Consider the following 22,500-nt stretch of genomic DNA (forward strand, 5'->3'; position numbering starts at 1 on the left):
TCAGTCCAAGGTTGGCTATAAACATGTTTGCAGAGTTTCCCTCCAAAACAACAAGCAGAGACTAAAAACGATCAGCAGCAACAGAATTTGATCTTATTTTGAAGGTTTTTTTCTTTTCTTTTTTTTTACCAAAAGAAAGCTGGAATCTTTTTTTTTTGACTGTATATATATCTTTAGCTGTATATATGTATGTCTTTTATCTTTATATATGTCTATTTATGTCTTTTTAATTGTGTGTACATTGAAAGCAAATTCAAACTGGAGTCAAATTCCTTGTATGTGGAAACATAACCAATGACCAATAAATCTGATTCCGATTAAATCTTGGATTTAAAAAAAACGAGATAATTAAAGAAAATGTTAAATCAATTTATTTAAAAAAAATTAAAACCAGTTTTTTATATTTTGCAGGTTTAACCATATGTTAAGCTGAGCCTGCATGGTAGAGATTATTTTAACTTTTATTTTGATAAATAATGCCTATTTCTCATGATCATAATTTAAATTGTAGAAGCAGCATTTTTACATCATGCATTTATTTCCATGTGTGGGAGGACAATCAGAAAATTCTACCCCATGTCTTCCTGTCTTTTTTTATTTACGATTAATGTGAAATTGATCTTCAGAAAGCATCCTTTACTACAAAAATAAAAAGTTAACAGTTACGATAGAAGATTGTTTTCCTGTCGAATTTACAACCCTACAGGTCGTGCAGTTACACCACCATCCACAGCTGCACGCCTTAGAACAAAGAAGAAACAAACAGCCTGATTATAAATAATCAACAGTTACAAAACGAAGGAAAAACACCAACAAACTCAATTTATTGATGTTTAGTGGCAGTTTGTCTCAGAATATTCAAAGACTGTAGATCACACAGGAACATGCTGCGTTTCTGCTTTTACCTGCAGACACATTTTATTTCCACTGAAGGTTTGTTTAAGTGTGTCGTGAGAATAATGTTTAATGTCATCTCAAGGGGAAAGCGTCCTTTTAAGTGTGTGTGTGTATATATATGTGTGTGTGTGTGTGTTTGTATCTGAGAGAAAGAACATGACAACACACACATACACAATATTGCAGTTGCAGAGCAACTAGAAGCTCCACTGCACAATTAATGTGTGAGCCACATGGTGTGTGTGTGTGTGTGTGTGTGTGTGTGTGTGTGTGTGTGTGTGTGTGTGTGTGTGTGTGTGTGTGTGTGTGTGTGTGTGTGTGTGTGTGTGTGTGTGTGTGTGTGTGTGCGTTCTCTCTCCATTCATCACCCTGCTCTCTGTTTGACCTTGGCACCTTCTTCATTAGAATAAAGATTGTCTGTCGTTTAGGCTACATGGTCGGTCTACTGGACACACACACACACACACACACACACACACACACACACACACACACACACACACACACACACACACACACACACACACACACACACACACACACACACACACACACACACACACACACAGAGCCATGCTATTATACTTCTGTCATTGTGGTGGAATAGAAAGAGAAGAGAAGAGGAGGGGTAGAGGTGTGTGGTGGAGGAAAGGAGGGGAATCAACAATCAGACCAGGGAGGTGATGATGATGACATGACTGTTTCAGTCATTCTTTGAATGCACCGGAAAAAAAAAAAAAAAGAATCTCATTATTATCTATTCACCATCCAATTGAACATTTTAGGGGTCTTTAAAGCCTTTCAAATCTTTCAGCAGCACTGAGAGCAGACCAGCTCAGTTCATTGTTGGAGTATTGATATGATTAGTGTTCATCATGTTATCAAGACAACAGGAGGAAGTGTAGTTTCCATCCACAGCAAATCAAAACAGGAGTAGAGGGGAAAACAGGGGGGGGGGGGCTTTTTCTAAGATGTGATAAAACGTGAAAATAAATTAAAATAAGCCAAATTTAGAGATATAAGCGTATCAGATGAAGGCCTCGTTCTCTCTGCAGTTTAAGCAAATACAGACCACAGCATCAGCCTACTCACTTTCTGTTTATCATATTAACTCTGTTTATACACACACACACACACACACACACACACACACACACACACACACACACACACACACACACACACACACACACACACACACACACACACACACACACACACACACACACACACACACACACACACACACACACACACACACACAGTGGTGGAAGCCAACAGAGGAAGTGTTGTTAACCAACACCTGCTCCCTTTGCAAGTCAATGGTGAACACACACACACACACACACACACACACACACACACACACACACACACACACACACACACACACACACACACACACACACACACACACACACACACACACACACACACACACACACACACACACACACACACCACTGATATGATGAGCAACAAGAGTCAGTGAACACTTGAACAATTGAAAAACTCATCATCACTTCTTTTATTAAAACAAACATGTCCAGACATATGAATAGAAATACAGGAAATTTCAAACATCAAAATAATACTACAGTGTATATACAGCATACATATTATATCATGCAGCATTAATATTACTAATAATAGTTTTCAATCCTGTCTACTCCACTGGAACAACAATAAAGAGCAACATTACCACAGAACAAACACATTCATGCCTGCACGCACTCTCACACACACACACACACACACACACACACACACACACACACACACACACACACACACACACACACACACACACACACACACACACACACACACACACACACACACACACACACACACACACATACAAGTTCTCTTTCTCTCCAGGTTTCTTTTCATGAGCTCGGCACAGTGTCACGATGACAATCAGGACGTTGTCCAGAGTTGCTCTTTCACACATGTAGCACACAGCAGGACATTATCGGTGTCAGATACGTTCTCACCTGGGAATACTTTGTTTGTTTAAGCGAGGGGCGGAGCCTGAGTGCGGCGTGCAGGAGTGCACGATGTAAACATCATCAACACGTCCGCTGGCTCGCTGTGAACAATGACCGGCTCTAGTCACACAGTCGGACACATTACACAGAGTCTGTACTGAGGAGCCGGCAGGTTAATGTCCATTTATTTGTCGCCTCACACCGATTCGGACGTTCTCACATGCAGCTCCCTCCGGGGTTCACATCGAGATAAGTTCAGTGCATGTGTGAAAGCTGTACCCCCCTCCTTCTCCCTCCTTCTCCCTCCTCCTCCCCGGGGTATAAAGACTGTCTTTGTTTAGGTGCTGAATAGTCGTGATCCATCCAGTTTCCTATTGGCTCAGAAACACACCAACACATTTGTACTATTATAAGTCACGAGTGCACTTCTCATGAGTAAAGTGTTTGAGTGCAGCCAAACCTGAACCTGATTCTGCTCTTTAACCCGCTAAACCACCTCTTAGCCCGCAAATAAACTCACAACTAAGTTTTAAAATGCTCGGCCCTCACAGGCAGACGCACAAAAGTGACACACACTCTGACAGAAAAACTGACTGAGCGTGTGTGAAAGACAGAGTTGCAGTGTTAAACTTTCCACAGTGAATCCACAGGTGTTTAACACTGTCATATGTGTGTTGCATCTTGTCTTCTTGCTGTGTGTGTGTGTGTGTGTGTGTGTGTGTGTGTGTGTGTGTGTGTGTGTGTGTGTGTGTGTGTGTGTGTGTGTGTGTGTGTGTGTGTGTGTGTGTGTGTGTGTGTGTGTGTGTGTGTGTGTTTGTTTAAGGAATTCTGCTGCCTATTTTTCCGTGTTGTTTCATCTTGCCATGAGGGAATTCCCAGGGTTCTTAGGGGGTCAAAGGTCACCTGGCGTGAAGGAGGAGAGGCATCCCACAGTTTCTATGACTCACCCTCCTCACAGCCAAAGCGCCTTCTCTGTCTTTTCTCTCGATTTGCCTTTTAGAACCAAAGCCAAGTGTATTGGCTACATTACACACGAATAAAACTACTAACTCACAGAAAAGTTTCATCAGTCAAAGTTATCAATTTTATTGACACTTTTTATGAGGGAAAAAAATCAAAGTCAGTTGATGGTGTTTTTTTTCTCAAATATATACAATTCATATTTTTGTGATGTACTGATTTTGTCATGATTAGATGCAAATAGTATAAAGCCGTGCTTGTGTCCCCCAGTGGCTGCAGTGTTCATTATAATCCACAATGTAAAGAACAGCACTCTTGATATGGTTTTTCTAAGAGTTTTACCAGGAATAAAGCCAATGCTAAATGCTAAAAGTGCTGCATGAGAAAAAGTCCCCAAAAAGGCTTAATTTCTCTGGGGGAACAAGTATGGAATCGGTACATTTTTAATGAAGACCTGCACATTAGATTTTGTGTTCACGTTAAGATTTTCGGCTCAAAGAGGTGCTGTAAAAGGTTTAAGGGTCACCAGTTACTTGTTCGGGAGAAAATCAATATCCTCAACAAATTTCCAGACAAACTGCACCTCGAGCTCGAGGGGGCCTTCCTGTTTCAGGTCTGCAGGTCTTCTCTCGGTTCTTATCATTTCTTATCAGTTTCTGCCTCCTGTTGTGTGTCTGTTCGTTAAACCTTGCTATCCAATAATAAAATTTAAAAAACCTTAAGAAATACACAACATCTAAATTTCACAGCTAAAATGGGCTAAATTTGGCTATAAAGTAAATTTACCTCTGCAAGAATACTATTGCGATTTATTGTTTAGACCTGCTGAAATAGACACTTAAATATTTGAGAAACAAGTGTTGAATTAAAAAAGTTTTACAAACTTTATGGCACCTAAAGCATTTTCATCGGTGATGTGGTAACAGACACAGACTAATGACTTATGTTGTATAACGATGTTGAATAAAGCGCAGATTGCAACAGCTGAAGTAACATTATCCGGTGAATCAAGAAATCTATAAATACCTGAAGGTTTTTTTTTTTTCCGTTTGTTTTTGATATTTTAGGTTGGACAGTTATTAGTATGTGCATTAATTTCACTGTAATGTTGCAGACACAACAGACAGTTGTCCTTCTCTTTGTACTTTCTCTGTTCCTTCCTTTCTCTCTGTCTCCAAAGACTTGTAGAGATATCGCCCTCCTCGCTTTGCACGATCGACCCCCCAGCTAAACACACACACTCAAAACACACACACACACACACACACACACACACACACACACACACACACACACGCACACGCACACCCACACGCACACACTCACAAGCAAGCTCACACGTGACTCACTGCAAAGCTGAATGGCGAGCCGTCTTTACCGGCCAGTCAAACGACTCATTCATCTGGTTTCCATGGTGACAATTAAAACGTGTTGCTGGGTCTTTTGTTGTTGGAAAGAGAAAAAGTCTCTTTGCTTTTTTTTTTTTTTTTTTTTGCATCTTTTTGTCCAAACAGAACGGTTTTAATTTGGTGAAAGAGAAACTTCCAGAAACTCTCAGCCACACAGAAAGCAGAATTTAGTTTGAGTTTGACTTAAATTCGGAGTTACAATAATTTAGTTTTACGCCATCAAGGAGGCAGAAGTATGCACGATTATCATAAACATGAGAGAATCTAACTCCTCGGGGGTCTCGACCACTTTATGAAACAATTTTTTTCATCATTGTGAGATACAATCACGTACCTGATATAATTTCTTTTCAGCACTACCTGGGTTACTTGAATATGTGCTGCTGTAACATCCTATTCCTTTTTTTTAACACAGACACACACACACACACACACACACACACACACACACACACACACACACACACACACACACACACACACACACACACACACACACACACACACACACACACACACACACACACACACACACACAAAACTTTGTATATATGTTGGGGTTTTTTTCAGACTTGTAGCCGAAGGCATTTGGTACCAAACAAAAAAAAATGTAATTATTATTGTCATTATTATTGCACATAGAGGCAGAACTGCTTACATTCTTATGTGAACTGTTTACTCATTTAATAGAATAATAAACAATTGTTGTTGTTTTTTTTACAGTAAATAATAGATTCACTTATCAATTTTTCAATAGTAATCCAAAAATAACAACCTGACAAAGTGCCTTGAAGGATTTTAACAAAACAAAACTTGTTGTAATGTTGTTCTTAAGTCAGTCCCAACATAAATATGCTACGTAAATCTTTATGGAAGTATAAAATAAGTATTTTTTCAATCCCCAGACAATTAAATATAGAAACCACAATGTAAATATAAAATGTATGTTTTAATATACCATCCATAATAACTGCCAGTGAAAATGAATTAAATATCCTTTTGTGATATTGGCATCAAACAGTTACATTTATTAATTGTAATCAAATAAATTGTAGGTATTATTGAAGTTATTGTAAACAGAGGCAGTTTGGGGAGGGTGATGTCACTTAAAGATTGATGCTACTTTATGCATCTACTTTACTATATATCAGAGGGAAATATAATATATTGTACTCCACTTCATTTATCTACTGCTTTAGTTACTTCAGTTTGTCCCTGTATATAAAACTGGATATAAAGTAGTTCAAACCAGCTCCAGCTGCAGCAGCTACAACAGTAACATGCTGCTGACACATTGATGCTTCAGTGTTTATAATCTAATGATGTCATACATAATCAACATCAGTCAGAGGGACCAAATCTGAATTTGTATATACTTTATTTGTCTGTTTATTTATGTACTTTTACTTAAGTAGGATTTTTTTTTTATGAAAGACTTGTACTGGAATATTTTTTACATTGCAGTATCGGTACTTTTACTCAAGTAAAATGTCTGAATACTTCTTTCATCAGAGGTGTTTATGTGGTTTTGCTCGCTCGCTCGCTCACTCACTCACTCACTCACTCACTCACTCACTCACTCACTCACTCACTCACTCACACATAGACACACATAGACACACACACACATTTACACACAGGTTGAAGTGTCTGGCAGTATAAATGGGGTGTCACAGAGCCACTTCCTGCTCTTTCAGAGCTGGTTGAACATCCATCTCAGCCGGAGACACCAAGGCACACACACACACACACACACACACACACACACACACACACACACACACACACACACACACACACACACACACACACACACACACACACACACACACACACACACAAATGTAAGCAAGCATACAGTGTTTTTCCCTCGTTTCTGTCTCTGTATGTCTCACACACTTTTTTTTTTTTTTTACCCAGAAAACAAAGGAGTGGTTGAGAGAATGAGGAATTGTTAAATGGGTGAAGGCTTTAATACTTTTCAGACTCAAATGAGGTCGAGGTGGTTGAATGATGTAACTTCTGACCATAACTACGAGCTTTGCCAAACCTTTGATTTTGATTTTGATTCAGGATTTTACGTACATTTTCCTTCTCGTTAAACATTTTCCACCTATTTTTAAAACCATTTTAAACCCAAAGTGCTTTCTATCGCCACCTTCAGGTCAGTGGAACAGAGTGAAACCATTGGTAGAACTGTGAATTGCATGTATTGCGTGCGCATCCTCATACATGTTCATTAGATAAACAAAACAGGGACCCGCTCAACAGCTTCATTGAAAAGCTGGAGGTCAAAATGTCCACGGGGAACCTTTAACTGTAATTAATTTTCTATTACCGCAATCTTCCTCTCACTGTAATCATCCCAATGTTTGCTCAGTATTTCTGCTTCCTGCAGCAAGAGGAACAATATTTCAAATCGTTGTAAACGAGGAAAGTAAATGAGTACCAAGAGACGAAGAGGGAGTGTTAATGATGAAGAGCAGAACAGAAAGGTTGGAAACGCAAAGACACAGGAGGAAAGAAAAGATGAGGAAGAGGTTGGAGACGCGTCCTTATCACTTCCCCCGAACTTTAGTTGCCACGACGACAAAAATTGTTCCGTTACGCAGCCTCCGACAAACTTCTCTCATTTGGCGGATAAGATGAATCTGCGAGAAGAGCGAAGGAAAAAAACGAAAAAAAAAACTAATGTTCAAAATGCATTAAATGTTTTTCATGTATGACTGCATTTTTGCTGACATTTCAGCTCTGCGCTCATTAATATGGAGACCAAATTAAACTTATGATTGCTTGTTGATTTCCTCCTCCTCCTCCCCATCCCTCCTCTCTCCTCCTCTCCCTCTCATCTGTTTCCTGAAGCGTTTCTCCCCCATTTCCCTCCTTTCTGTTTTGGAAAAGGTCTGGCATTTTTCCGTTTTCCTAACACTGATATGTGATTAAGTGTCTCTTTGTATATAAAGGTTTATTCTAACAAAGCTCTCAAGAGGGCACGAGCATTTTCAGTTTACAATTCGTGACATTAGAAACAAAGTCAAATTTCGTCTAATTTTATCTGAATAGTTTATTTACAGTCATACTTTGCACCATAACATGTTCTTGCACTTTAATAGTATATTTTTTTTGTCCGCCCAATCAGTTAAAAACTACATCCCTTGTGTTTAGTCGGCCTGCCGCCATTAAAGCCAGGCTATTCAATAGCAACATCCAAGGTTATCTCGAGGTTTCTGCATCGTGATCAGGGGTGCGGTGGTGGTTAAAACCTATGCATTTTAATTTTAACTATGATCATTGCATTATTTTTATTTCTTTAAATGCACTGTGTGCAATAAAAGTAATAATCACAGAACATCGGTTAAACAAAGCTTATAGAGAATGATTTTTCTCACGTATTTTTGTGTCTCTATTTTCTTGTCGATTCATGTATCCACATAATAAACAGATGTAAAAAAAACAGCTGAAGATGCAAATATATTTAACTACATACAGGTTAAAAAAAAAATCTGTCAGAGTTTGTGGAATCTTTTTGTTTCAAATTGTGTTACTTCTTAAAGACCCATTACCTTTGTCAATCCCCTCCTATTTCCCAGAATGCCCTTTGGACCGTGTGGTAACTGCACCCAGAGAATTTTATTTCATAAAAACACTGTGACAAATTTTTCACTTGAAGTTTGAATCAGTTTTTGTGTAGAAAAACTTTTGGGTCTAGAAATATAATACCCGTTGTTTGACGTATATGAATCAAAGTGTCTATATTAATATATTCTTACATAAATGAGCCTTTCTTTTTACTCTTCCATCACATGGGGCTCATTTCAAACTGAGGAGTGACGAGTGACTCTGCAACTTTTGTGAGCTCGATAGCTAACATATGGGGCTGAAGCAACAAGTAATTAGTTTGATTTAGTAACAAATTATGTTATCTGTTCAGACGCTGCGGGCTCCTTGCCAGAGAAAGTTTTAATGGCTTCAGTGGCAAAATGAAAGTTCAGAGATTACTGGATTTTCAAGCAACCAGGAAAGAAGAGGTCAAAGGTCAAAGCCTTGTTTCATTTCTCCATTTCTCTTTGAGCAGCACACAAAAATGGGAATCTGTGAAACTATAATCACCATCTTCTCTGGGATGATCATTTCTTAGTGGCTTTATTAGAATCAGCTAGCTGAAACAGATCTGCATCTCTTTTTTTTTTCCCTTTTGCTTTTTTTCAACAAATCTCAGTGGAAATTACAAACTAATTTTTCCTAATTTTTGCATTATGTTCGAATTGATTTGAGAGAAGATTCAAGGAATGAATAAGGGTTGGACTGAGCTTTGTGTTGCACCATGTTCAGTTGGTTTTCTCCTCAATGGAGCTTTCACAAATGAGAATACAAAAACTTGTAGCCTGATGTTACCTCAGGTTTATTTTGAAACTGTTGGAGCAGCCTTCAACCACAATATGGGTTATGTTATGAGCTGTAAATTCACCCTCTCCCGTTGCAGGCTTTTTTTTTTTTGCTTTTGTACATTTTTGGCATTGTTGTTGCTTCAGTTCCTCAATCACATTTAGCCACGCCCGCTGGTCACTGATTGGTCCGCCCTTCAGAGCGGATGTGCGAACCTTAATACAAACAGACTGTAATCACAGCGAAGCTTGACGCTATGAGCAACAGGTGGGCGGAGCCAGGCTATAAAACTTCGTTGGCGTTATTAATGTAATTTCGATTCTTTACTTCAGTGGAACAGCTTCCTTGTTCTCTCTTTACTTCTATATTAGACACACAACAAAGTCGTTTCTGACGTGTTGTGTTTTCAGTCATCGTTCTTCTCATTCAAGTTTTGGTAGCTTAATCAAGTGACTGAAAACTGAGAATCTGTTGACAGTGTAGTGGGGGAGAAAAATACAAAGTGCTCCAGTTTCATTCACGGAATAAAAACATCGGTTGTCACCAGACGTTTGACATTCGCACATCTTCAGATACTCTTTCTAAAGTAGAACCCTTCTCAGCTTCCGCGCGTCTCACCGCTGGCTAACTTCTGAGACATCGGAGTAATGGTGCGTGGTGGCCCGCATGTTTTTCCAGGTTCAATTCACAGTATATGGCACCCTGTCACTTCTCCAGCGTGCAAGAGCCTTAGTGCGGACGCGGTGTCGATGTCGCTGAAGCAGCCCTCCTTCACTTGTTCTCGTCCATTTATTGTATTTTTCCTTCATCCCCTCGTCTACACAATCTCTTCGTCTTTTTTTCCTCTTCCTCCTTTTGTTTCTTCGTCTTCGGGCCTGTGTATCTCAGTCCAGCCTTGCATGGAGATTGACTGGAGGCATGAATACATCACAACTAGCCATCCATGCATCCCCCCCCCCTCCCTCCACCCCCTCTCTTTCTCCCTCACCCATCATCCTCCCCTCCGCCCTCCCATTCCTCCAAGATCCCTCTCTCAGCACTTATCTCAAAGTTCGGATCTCATGCATTTTAATCGGCATGTCTATCTTCCTCCCCCCTCCTCTCTCCTCTCTCTTTTCTTTGACTTTGGATCAGTGGCATCCTTCACACAAACAACAACAACAACAAAACAACACCCTCCTCTTCCTCCCCACCAGCTCCCTTTCCCCCTTTTTAAATCAATATTTGCCATCAGCGAATAAATCGTATAATTTCCTGACTGTTAAAAGAGTGCGACGCCGACATATTTACCTTCCACTCGTCTATTTTTTTTGTTGCTGTCGATCCTTTCGTTCTCGCGGCGTGGCTATTAGCTAAGTGAAGGGGATGGATGGCCATGAAGCGTCGAGCGATAGCATCTCCATCAGAATCGTCGACATTGAAAAATGGCCGCCGCCTCTCTGATGACAGCGCAGCAAAAACAGACACACACACACACACACACACACACACACACACACACACACACACACACACACACACACACACACACACACACACACACACACACACACACACACACACACACACACACACACAGAGTCAGAGAAAAGACATTTGAATATTCAAATAGGGCCGGGCGGTAATGATAAACGACAAGGGAAAAGTAGAATCAAGTAGCTATCGATGCAGAAAATGAAAAGAGGAGAAAGAGAAAAGAGAGGAGGAGGAGGAGGGAAATTAAGCAAAAAAAAAAAAAAGATGGAGGCTTCGAAGATGAGTTACACTAACAACTAAAAAGAGAGAGGAGAAAGAGGGGATGGGTGGAAAGATGGATGAATTAAGCAAATAGAATAATAGGATGGAAGACTGGGGGAGTTTTACAGTAAAGAAAATAAAGATGGAGAGAGACGGAGGGAGGGTTGTTGGTGTAAAGAGGAGACAACGAGGAAAGGACATGAAAACGACGATGAGATTCATTATAAAGAGTGAAAAACTGAAGGCATAAGATAGTAAATGTTGGATGAATTTAATCAAAATATCAAAGGATGAGTTTTGCAACCAGACAGAAGAGAAAGTATGGATGGTGTGAAAAGAGAGCAGACAGAAGAAAAGTGTCAAAACAAAAAAGGAATCAAGACAGATTGATTCAAAAATCATAAATAAGAAATCAAGCATCAAGGACAGATGAGAAAGAACAACAATGACCTAAAAGAAAAGAGCAGGAAGGGAAATAAATGAACCACGAGTGATGAGTTGAGCATCAGAAAATGTATACACTCAGTTGAAATGAAAAGAAAAAGAATCCGTGTTTAGTGAACATCTGTAAATTGCAATTATGGGCCAGCAAAAGAAAATAGCCTGAATTACACTCTCCACTTTAAACCACACAAAACTAAAAAAATAAAATTTATCGTAAAAGGGATTTTATAAATTGTATACATTTTAAGTCGAAGACAAATGTTACAAAAAAAAAAATTCAACTCAGTAATTAGGTAATTGCTCCTTAGACAACTCCGTCAACCTCCGTCAAATGACATTGAAGCCCTTCCCAAACAACGATCAGCTAATGTCAAGCTCAACAAATAGAAAGAAAGTTGCAGTTCAGTCTGCTTATCAGACTTGTATTAAAGTTCAAAAACTGACAACTTCTTTTCCAGCAGTAAATGGTGTTATTTCACGAAGGCAACTGCAACTAAAACATGATTTTAAAATGTCAAAATGTGCCTCTACAGTTCCTTAAAGAGTGACTTTTGGGTTCAAAAATAGAAAACCTGCAGATCCTTCGCTCCCCGACCCACGGCACTCAAACAAGAGCATAAACCAGAAGGGAGGAAAAATCTTCAGCATCGCTTGGTGGTACAAACTGGAGCGTTTCTTTAAAACCTCTCCATAAAGAACTCTGCAGTCTACTGTCAGGTGCTGCTGCCGCGTTTGATTCCCGCACAACTGCGGAGTCGCAGAGCTGCGACAGAGTTTTTAGCTTTAAAGTGGTCAAAGCAGGCAAAGCAGTGAGTGAAACCTGCTGAAAACTCTCGGGGCTCCCTCAAACATTTCATCATGAAATGAGCCGCAAACAACAATAAAGAAAAAAAGATCTGCACCTGTTTGAAAGACCAGTTAAAGGAATACTCCGCTGAAAATCTACCTTTTGAATATCAAGTACTCGCCACCTGTCGGCTTGCGAAGCTTCCTCCTTTGTGGAGGACGGCAGTTGCAATGAGACGGATTCACAGCAGTTACAATGCAGAGATCCAAGTCTCATGGTGTCAACACATCAGAATGTACACACCACCAACTTCCTTTGTCAAATGTGTTTTAGACGAGCAGCACACCGAACCACTGTAATAAAGCCTCATGTTCAGATTTTGGCCATCGCCATCTTGCTTGTTCGGAGCAGTTTGAAGCAGGAAGTGACCATATTTGGACAATCTGACTCGATCTGATTGGAAACCCGGCGATACTACGTCCCGCCCACCGATAGCTGTAACCTGATTGCATCACAGGCCTGTCAATCAAACAGACACGCCCCGCAAAAACACAGCTTTTTGAAGCTTATTTTCTAATTAATGACGGGATTATTTCCAGATGGACCGCCAGAAAACTAATAAGAAGGAGCAACTATTGGCTAACAACACCGAAATAACAATTTTATTGACTTAGAATTTTATGAGACTAGTTGAATGGGAGTCTATGGAGCCGGTGGCTTTTTGGAGCCAACCTCTAGTGGCACTCGGTGGTATTACAGCTTAAGGCACTTCTGAATCATCGTCAACTTTAATATACAGTCTAGAGCTTTAGAGGGAGCGTACTTACAGGCTGGATGTTTTTGTAACCCAGGAACTGTGAGCAAATCATTGCTCAACATTATGATCTGTGTTAAGTGAATGCTTAAGGTTAAGACAGATTGCGATTGCGTCATACGTGTCCATCTGAGTGACAAGTGTCCGTCCTGTCTCCCGTCTCCAGAGCAGCCACACTGAACTGATGATGATGGAGAGCAGGAAGACCAGCCTGCTGGGCCGGGCCGAGTCCCTGAAGAGGAGCGCCACCGAGCTGCCCAGCAACTTCCACTGCAAGATACACAACCTGACGCACACATGGAGGCAGCTGGAGGTAACACACACACACACACACACACACACACACACACACACACACACACACACACACACACACACACACACACACACACACACACACACACACACACACACACACACACACAAATACACATATACACAGTAGAGTCAAGTTTTAGAAAATCCAGGATTGTGAACGGTCGCGTCTGGGAGACGAGCCAAACGGAGATAGTATCTGAAAGATCACATGGAAATTTCTGTTGCGACAGGAGTGTGTGTGAGTGCATGTGTGTGTGTGTGTGTGTCTAATTTTAGGCTAATCAGCACTGATCTAATCTAGAACATGAAGATGATAATTAGTGTCGTCTCAATTACGGAGCCCTGCTGCCACCGTGGCCTTTTACTGTGTGGTGTAACGCACCGAGATGGAAGGATTAGACAGATCGATCGATCACAACGGGCTTCGCGACGCTTCTTTATGACGTTTACATGTTTCAATTTGAATTTTCTCTGAACCCTGAAGGGCTTCACGCTGAGGGGTAAGAGTTGGGATTTGTAAGTCGTTCTCGACCTTGGAAACGGAAGCAAAGTGTCGTCTGATTTGATCATAGTGACAACTAGCAGGTAATGTTCATGTCCTGGATCTCCATGCTGTTCTTTTCTCGCTCTGCTCTCCCTCTCACTCCAACCAGTTGAGGCAGACGGCTGCCCAACTCTGAGCCTGGTTCTGTCGGAGGTTTCTTCCTGTTAAAAGGGAGTTGTAAAGTTCTGTTTTTTGGACATTACTGTGTTAAGTGCCTTAAAATAAACTGTGTTGTGATTTGGCGCTATATAAAAAAACAAAGAATTAAGTTGATAAAAACCTGAAGGGGGCGCTGTTCTGGTGGATGCACTTGCAGATTAACCTCACTAATCAAGGCTGGAAAGCATCTGGGCAGTTAAATAGTCATTAGTTTACCACCAGAACCGGGACACCTTAAATAACTCCCACTTACATTCGGATCATTCAAGAGGCTGCAGAAAGTATCGTTTGCCTTGCTAACAAGCACGACGGCAGTAGTTGTTTGTCTTAACCGGGGCGTGGTGATTGATTCCAGGTCTGCGGCGGAGGGTTGGGGGGGTGGGTGGGAGGTGACAGCTGGCGGCTGCTCGTCAGGAGGCTGAAATGCGACGATGTGACTTTGTTCCTCCGTAGGAACAAACTGTCTCCCGTCGACCGAGAGGCACGTCGAACGTATCGAGCTCATTCACGGAAACAGAGAGGAGCAACGGAGGAGCAAACGCCATCTGTGTGTGTGTGTGTGTATGTGTGTGTAATCCCTAATGACACACACACACACACACACATACATATCACTGTCTCACAAAGTTATTGGAAGTGCGTATGTGTGCGCATTAACATATGTATCAACCTCAGTGAAACGGATTCAATTTCCGAAATGAAACAACAGTAACAGATGAGCGTTTCTCTCTCTCTCTCCATCGTGTGTGTTTCCACCACAGTAACCAGGCTGTGATTAAACTTCTATTACTGACAAAGAGACATTTGGACTCACAACACTGTTTCACGCGCACACACACACACACGCACACGCACACGCACACGCACACGCACACGCACACGCACACACACACACACACACACACACACACACACACACATTTAAAGTTTGCCTGTGTGTCATCAGCAAACAGTGGAATTCTGGGTAGTGATACAAGGAGACTTCTAATCTCCTACACTCGCTCTCCTCGTTTTCCTTCTTCTCTCATGTGGGCAAAAGTATGTGGACGTCATAACTGAACGTCATAACTGAAATTAAGGAGTAACAATCCAGTTTATATTTTTATTATTTTTGTTAACACGCCCAAATTTGTCGAAAACGATATACATTTTTTCAAACATAAAATTCAATCAACATCAGATGCCAAACTTAACACTCTACCCTTACAGGAAAACCACAAGAAGTTCACGTGTACAGTATAAAATCTCATTTTCATAGTATAGTATGTGAAGTCCACGTAGATCCCCATGTAAAAAAATGTTTACACATATTTCACCCATGTTATCCATGTTCCAACATGTGGCAAACGTGCCATACATGTAATCAGGTGTGTGACACGTGAAAAACAACTCTCGTGATTTTTGTGGTGCTCTGATTGAGGTTACTTGGACAAGCAGCACACAAATTTGACTTCAACATTTTTCAAAGAATATATTTATATATTCATGAAGAAAGACTAGAATATATCTCAGTTAAAGTTCTTTAACTCTAATACACAGCAAATCCGAGTAATGTTTCCCTAAACTCTGAGCAGCAACCTGTTTACTTTCCTCCTCTCCTCCATCACCTCCTCTGCTCCTTCTTACTCTGCTCTTTTCTTTCTCTGCTTCCTCCATCCTCCCTCGCTTTCTTCTGCTCTCCTCCTTAACCCTCAAAACTATATTTTATTTTTCTACTCATCCCTTTTTATTTTACCTCTTCTCATCCCCCTTTCTGTACTCTTGACCTCCCATAACTTCACCCTTTCTCCCTCCTTTTTCCTAATCACTTACATTTATTTCTCCTCCCTCGTCTTCTGTCTTTCCCTCTCTTCATCCTTTCCTCCCCTTTCTTCCTGCCCTCTTCTTTCATTTACCTCTTCCATTGGTCCTTTTCTATTTAAATATGTAAGGTGATATTTTCAGCTTATTCTTCTCTTTGTTTCACTATAAGCATCAAAGGTCTCGCTTGTGTGCATCTCTCTCTCCCTCCCTCCTCCCTCCCCCCTCCAACATGGCGTCTCAGTAGCATATTAACGGGCCTATCAGTGCTGGCGTCGGCATCTGCTGCTCTGACACAAATTGGGAATTAACTGGAATTGATGTCCTGTGTCTCGCCTCTGAACTATCCCGGCCTTATGAAGAATTTATGACAAAGCGTGCGCACACGCACACACGGCCCAAACGACGAAGAAAATAAAGAGGTTGTAAATTAGCTTTCATCTTCTCTGTTGTGGATTTTGGCAGCAGCTTCTCTCTTCTTTTTTTTTGCAGCTGTTCAAGGTCAAACTGTGTGTGTGAAGACAGATACAGTATATATACTGTATATAGTGTACACAGACACATGAGGTGGCCCAAAGACGAGACCACAGCCTATACTGGGAATGAGTGTCAAAATATTCAACCAGTGTAGCTAGAAAATAAAAATGTCAAAAATAGCTTTGAATTTATTGGCTTTAGAGGCTTACATACATGTTGTACCATTATAATTTCATAGGTAAAAACATCCCTTGAAATTTACCAATGTTAAAATTCATCATCGAGCAATATTTTCCTAAAGTTAGCAGATCATTGGGCTAACCAAGAGCTGCCAGCGCCTAAAGAGAACCATAAAAAGTTTTAAAATGCTGAAGTCACAATAAATAGATATCATTCTGCAAGACTCGATATTTTTACCAGAAAAAAACTGTCACTGAACATACAACTTAAAAACGAATACACTGAATATCAACATGTTTGTGACCTGCCAAATACGTTAGAATTTGTAATCTGGTTATAGTTATGATTCCTTACAAATTTATCTTTAGTTATAAGTCACAGAAATGTAATTTCTGAGGAATTAAATAAAAAATACAACCAAATAAATTAAACGTATTCAGCAATTAGCGAACGCTGCTAATATAAAACATGCAGACGAATATACAAGTGCTGTTGGACATGGAAAACACAACAGAAGTTTCCGAGACAGTCAAGAAGAATAAGAATCTGATAGTCCGATTATGACTGGAGTTTTTTTGAGTGTCCCACACATCATCAGAGATCACCCTGCTTAGCTCTGTAAGAAATAAACAGACTTGCGGTGATTTGTCGGTTAGGCTTTCTTTGCGATCTGAATTTGTTCACTGCCACCACCTGCAGAGAAAAGATGTATATTTTCCCCTCCCCCAAAAAAGTGTTTTTGTTTCCTTGTTTTGGGACTTTATGTCTCTTAAATTACATCCCTGATGATGGCTCACATCCGTCCTCTCGTATGAGCTCCCTCCGATTTGTTCCCTCCCTCTTCTTTTCTCTCAAACTAACGACATACTCATAATCACCATGGCCTCTTCTGAGCACAAAGCTAACTGCACATTTCACCGGTCGGGGGGTCCCATTGTCGCCCCTCTTCATCGTCTAATGGGCCAGTTTTACCTGCCAGAGTTCAGCTAAAGTGGTGCTTCCACTCAGGAGGGAGAGTCGCCGCTCCACCGACGACTCGGTGCCTTTTGTATAAACACATACATATGCAAATTAGCAACATGGACCCATGCGGGGCTCGTTCAGAGGCACCTCTGTGTTCAAAGTTACTCCTGATACGGCCGCTTGTTAAAGTCGTCGCAGGAACAGCAAGATAACGGCTGTGTGATGCTTGAAATTTTTCAAAACAATACAATATAAACTCAGAATAAGACGAGATGTGGAGCATGGCTTGTGCTGCAGACACCGAAGATCGGAAAATGAACAGGAACTTTGTTTCTGTCATTTCAAGTATTAAGTACTCAGAGGCCGTAGAAAAACCTCAGTAACTAATTTAGTTGACCAAGTTAATAAATCCTTCAGTGATCCACAGATTGTTATGTGAACAGAAAAGAAGACATAACCTTCAAAAGAGGTGCTAAAGCTTTGCGTTACCAGCTCGTCAAGTCCGTGCGGACATATTTTTCCACTTGGAAGGTCCGAATCCCTTTTATTCCTCTCCATGGGCAGCTCTAGTTTTAGTGTTGGCCTACTGTCAGATTAAATTTTCAGTTGCTGCTACAATGGTAGTTTGATAAACTTTTTTTTTTTTTTTTTTCACAAAAAATTCCGAATCTCCTCCCTCCATAACTGCACTTGCTAATGTTGCTAACCGTGTTATCAATACAAACTGTTCCATTATTCAATGACTTTAATAACATGCTATAATTTGATAGGTGTGATTGAAAGGGCGAGTGGCTTCGATTGACCGTCCTGACCAATCACAGTTTGGCAGTGGCATGACGTTAGCCTCGTCTGATTGGTTAATCATTTTATTTTTTTTTTTTTTTTTTTTTTTTTTTTTAACCAAGGGAAGCAAACTCAGCCTGACTTCCCCTTGGGACGGTTAGGAGTGCAAACTGCACTGCAATCCAATGTTTCACCACACATTAACCCAACATAACATTAAGAGGTTAAATACGAAGGAGGGACGGCACAAATAGCACACAGTGTTTTAAAAGTGTGTTATTAAAATGCCAACTACAGTATGAAAAAAAAAATGGCAAAGCCTGGCGTCCCGTGGCTCCGGAGGAAAATGCTTCTGGAGACCAGACCCGTTAATTCACGCACCGAACTTCGGTGTAGCAATACTAGCGTAGTACATCGCATGACCGTCATTAGCAGACATTTACATTTATGGGTTTGACCCCGCCGTTGCAGTTCAGCCAAAAACAGATTCCCTCTCGATCAGATTTACTCGGTTGGTGCCTCACATTAGATCAACACAATGAATCCCAACATTATTAAATACACACTGGCTGCGGCTACAAACGCAAACCAAATCACAGCACACACAATGTTGCTACAGCGTCGTCTGCTGCTAATACAGCTGCCCAGCATCTCTGCCCCAAGCTCGTGATTGCTGAAGACCATCACAAGTTTGTTTGTTCAGTATTGATGAGCACTTTTCTAAAAAAAAAAAAAAAAAAGGAGTGCACACAGACACACAAAAACACACACTTGTCTAAATCCAAGAGGGGAATAGTCTCTCTCAGCGGCTCGCTGTGTCTTACTGTGTGATCAACAGGGGTTGGAAAATTACTCTGCAGAGCCTATTATACACACAGACACTCACAATCACACACACACTTTGAGCCGGGCTCTTGTTGTTTTCAGTTGTTCCTATTTGAAGCAGTGATTGCTCCTCTTTCGGTTTTGTATTTTGTCTAAATGATGTTTTGTTTTGAGTGTGAATATCGCAGCTCCGTAGGTGAAGCCGCTAGAAGCTCCGAACGAGCAGCCGATCCGTTCGCACTTGGAAAAAAAAAAAACATTCCCCGAGCTTTGTTCATCAACAACAGCAGCCTTGTTAACACCATAATAACAGAACGCACAACAATGATGGCGACAGTATTAGCAACATCGAGCTAATGCCAAATTACAATAGCAGCGTCACAAACATCGTTGAAATGAATAATTAGACAACAGAATGAGATTCGGTTAGACGGTATGCATCTTATACTGTATCACAGCGTGTTCGATTTTATATTACAATATCAAAATGTGTCACTAAATACATATTCTGCTCATGGATAAAAGAACCTGGAATCAGCTTAACACGAGCAAAACCCAAGTGAACAAAAACAGCAGCAACATCAACAAAAGCATTTGCAACAAGATCATATTTTTAGTTGTAATGTCAGTTTACATCAGCATTCTTTATTCACTTTCTATATTTAACTATAGTTTAACTAATTCAACTATTTATTAATAGTAAGAGAATGACAGTATGTCAGCCAAAGTGTGACGATAAAAAAGAAAAACACAAAATACTTGTGTGTGATCCTGCAAAAAAAAAGAAATGCTGTATATTTTGTAAGAGTAAAAATATGACCTTTGTGGATGTGCAGCTGTTAAAATGAGTTGGTTTTTTTTTATAAATGTTTTCGAGAATCTCTCATCCTGTCAGCAGCTCCATAAGCTGTACCTACGTCAGTCACAAGGACGATGTGAACATGCTGCTATATTACAGGTTTTATGATATCCACCAACTTAATTTAGTCTTTTAGCATGCTAGAATTTTTTAATTAGTATATATCATTATCAAATATACTGAGTTCGAAGGGTATGGCATTGATTTTTTTTTTCAGGTATTTGAACATAAACCAAAATATTAGAGGAAACAAAAGGGCTTCATGATGGCACTAGTTTAAAATTTTCATCTTGAAATACACTTTTAATGTTTAAAAGCTTTGCACAATATTGCATGTAGGAGGAAAAACAGCAAACTGTGACTCCCGCTAGACCATAAATAAGATCTTCTGATGTCAACACGAACATCAGGATTATTATCACATCCTGACCAGCACTGCTGACATGAGTGATATTACTCAGAAAGCTAATGTTCCTCCGGCAGTTAAGGCCCTGAATTCATGACATCCCCTTTTATTGATCTGCACATTTATAAAGGTACGTGATTAATGGCTGTGTGTGTATTGATTGATATGCTTCTTTACATGATGGAATATTGACAAAACAAGGAGTCCTCAAAGTAACTGTCTGGCTCTCCTCTCCTCTTTCCCAGACAATCCTGTCGGAGCACTCAGGATTCGGTTCTTCTGAGAAAAAACAGTCCTCAAACGTTAACGCCCTGCTGGTCGGCGGTCAGGGCGTTGGGTCAGAGAACCCTCGCTCGGCGCTGTCGCCGCTGACCAACTCGCTCCTGGAGCAGCTGGAGGCTCGCATCAAGGAGCTGAAGGCTTGGCTGCGAGACACCGAGCTGCTCATCTTCAACTCCTGCCTCAGACAGGACAAGGACGCCTCGGAGCAGCTGCAGAACTTCAAGGTAGGAGGGAGCAGCGCTTCAGTTAGCGTCGTGTGACCTCTATAGCATCTATTAACATTTGGCTGCTTTTATATCCAGATTTAACATCAAATAATCATAATCGGTCAGTCCCTGCAGGATTTTGCAAAGGTTTTTTTTTTGTATTATTTCGATCAAAATTGTTTTTTGTTTTTTTGCAGCAAAATTTCTTAAAAATTGTTGTAGAGTTTTACATAATATTTTTTTGCAATTTCAAGAATTTGTCAAAAATTTAAAGTCGAGGAAAGAAAATCTGGATTATTCTTATTAAGTTATTAATTAAATGCTACTTTATAGCTGCAGAGGTAATGACTGGAGCACAGGCTAAACCAAGGCTTGTGGATTTACATCCACTTTTTAGTCATCTGAGAGAAACCCAGAAATCCTGCACACTGCTCGTCATCAGCCCACCTTCATCATGCTTCCTAATATGTGTTGGAACTTTTTCTTAAAAAGTGAGATAAATGTAAATAAACAGATGGATTGTGCAGATAACGAACAGTTTTAAATCACAAATGAGCACAAATAAAGTCATGAGCAGTTACAGTAAATAGTTTTAAAGTAAAGTTGTGTTTCAGGTGTCACTTAACTTTTCTTCACCAACTTTTGATATCAAATATGTGACAAACCTTTAGCCAATCAACAGTAAGCATTTGAAAAAAAAAAAAAAAAACTGTTTACTTTGCATGTGTGTGTGTGTGTGTGTGTGTGTGTGTGTGTGTGTGTGTGTGTGTTGTTGCTAAGTTTAGTAATACATCGTCTTAATGAGGCCAAATGAAAGCAGGGCTGTTTTGAAGCGATAGATGTATAGAGGAAACAGCGGTTAGCCTTAAAAGCCGTGGGACGCTAACAGGATATTAATCAGCCTACATCACACAGCGAACAGCTAGCTGCGCTGATTAGCCTAGCCCTGCCGTGTGACTGACAACCAGAAAAACACACACACACACACACACACACACACACACACACACACACACACACACACACACACACACACACACACACACACACACACACACACACACACACACACACACACACACACACAAGTGCACTGGATGGAATAGGAATGCACACAGAGGTACATTAATTCATGTATGTATATGTGCCCCCCCCACACACACACACACACACAGATGCATTAAAATATGCAAATGAGTGACACAGACGCTTTAAAAACAAATGCATAAACATATAAAGACGACGGCGGGAACATACAGAGATGAAAACTCAC

The 22,500-nt window shown here is 40.5% G+C and overlaps 1 protein-coding gene across 2 annotated transcripts in view; it reads left to right on the plus strand.

The window, feature by feature from the left end:
• The window catches only part of akap6 (A kinase (PRKA) anchor protein 6), a 171,329-nt gene that overhangs the window by 112,591 nt on the left and 36,238 nt on the right, over nt 1-22,500 (plus strand). For both annotated transcript variants that reach the window (XM_069717070.1, XM_069717071.1), the window contains exons 16-17: nt 13,592-13,738; nt 20,985-21,245. In XM_069717070.1, the coding sequence (XP_069573171.1) occupies nt 13,592-13,738; nt 20,985-21,245 (408 nt within the window). The remainder of the gene's footprint in view (nt 1-13,591; nt 13,739-20,984; nt 21,246-22,500) is intronic.

Source organism: Brachyistius frenatus, unplaced genomic scaffold, assembly GCF_029030835.1.
Source record: "Brachyistius frenatus isolate BFR_SWC_R1_liver_20210118 unplaced genomic scaffold, ASM2903083v1 Contig_168, whole genome shotgun sequence".
Lineage (NCBI taxonomy): Eukaryota > Metazoa > Chordata > Actinopteri > Embiotocidae > Brachyistius > Brachyistius frenatus.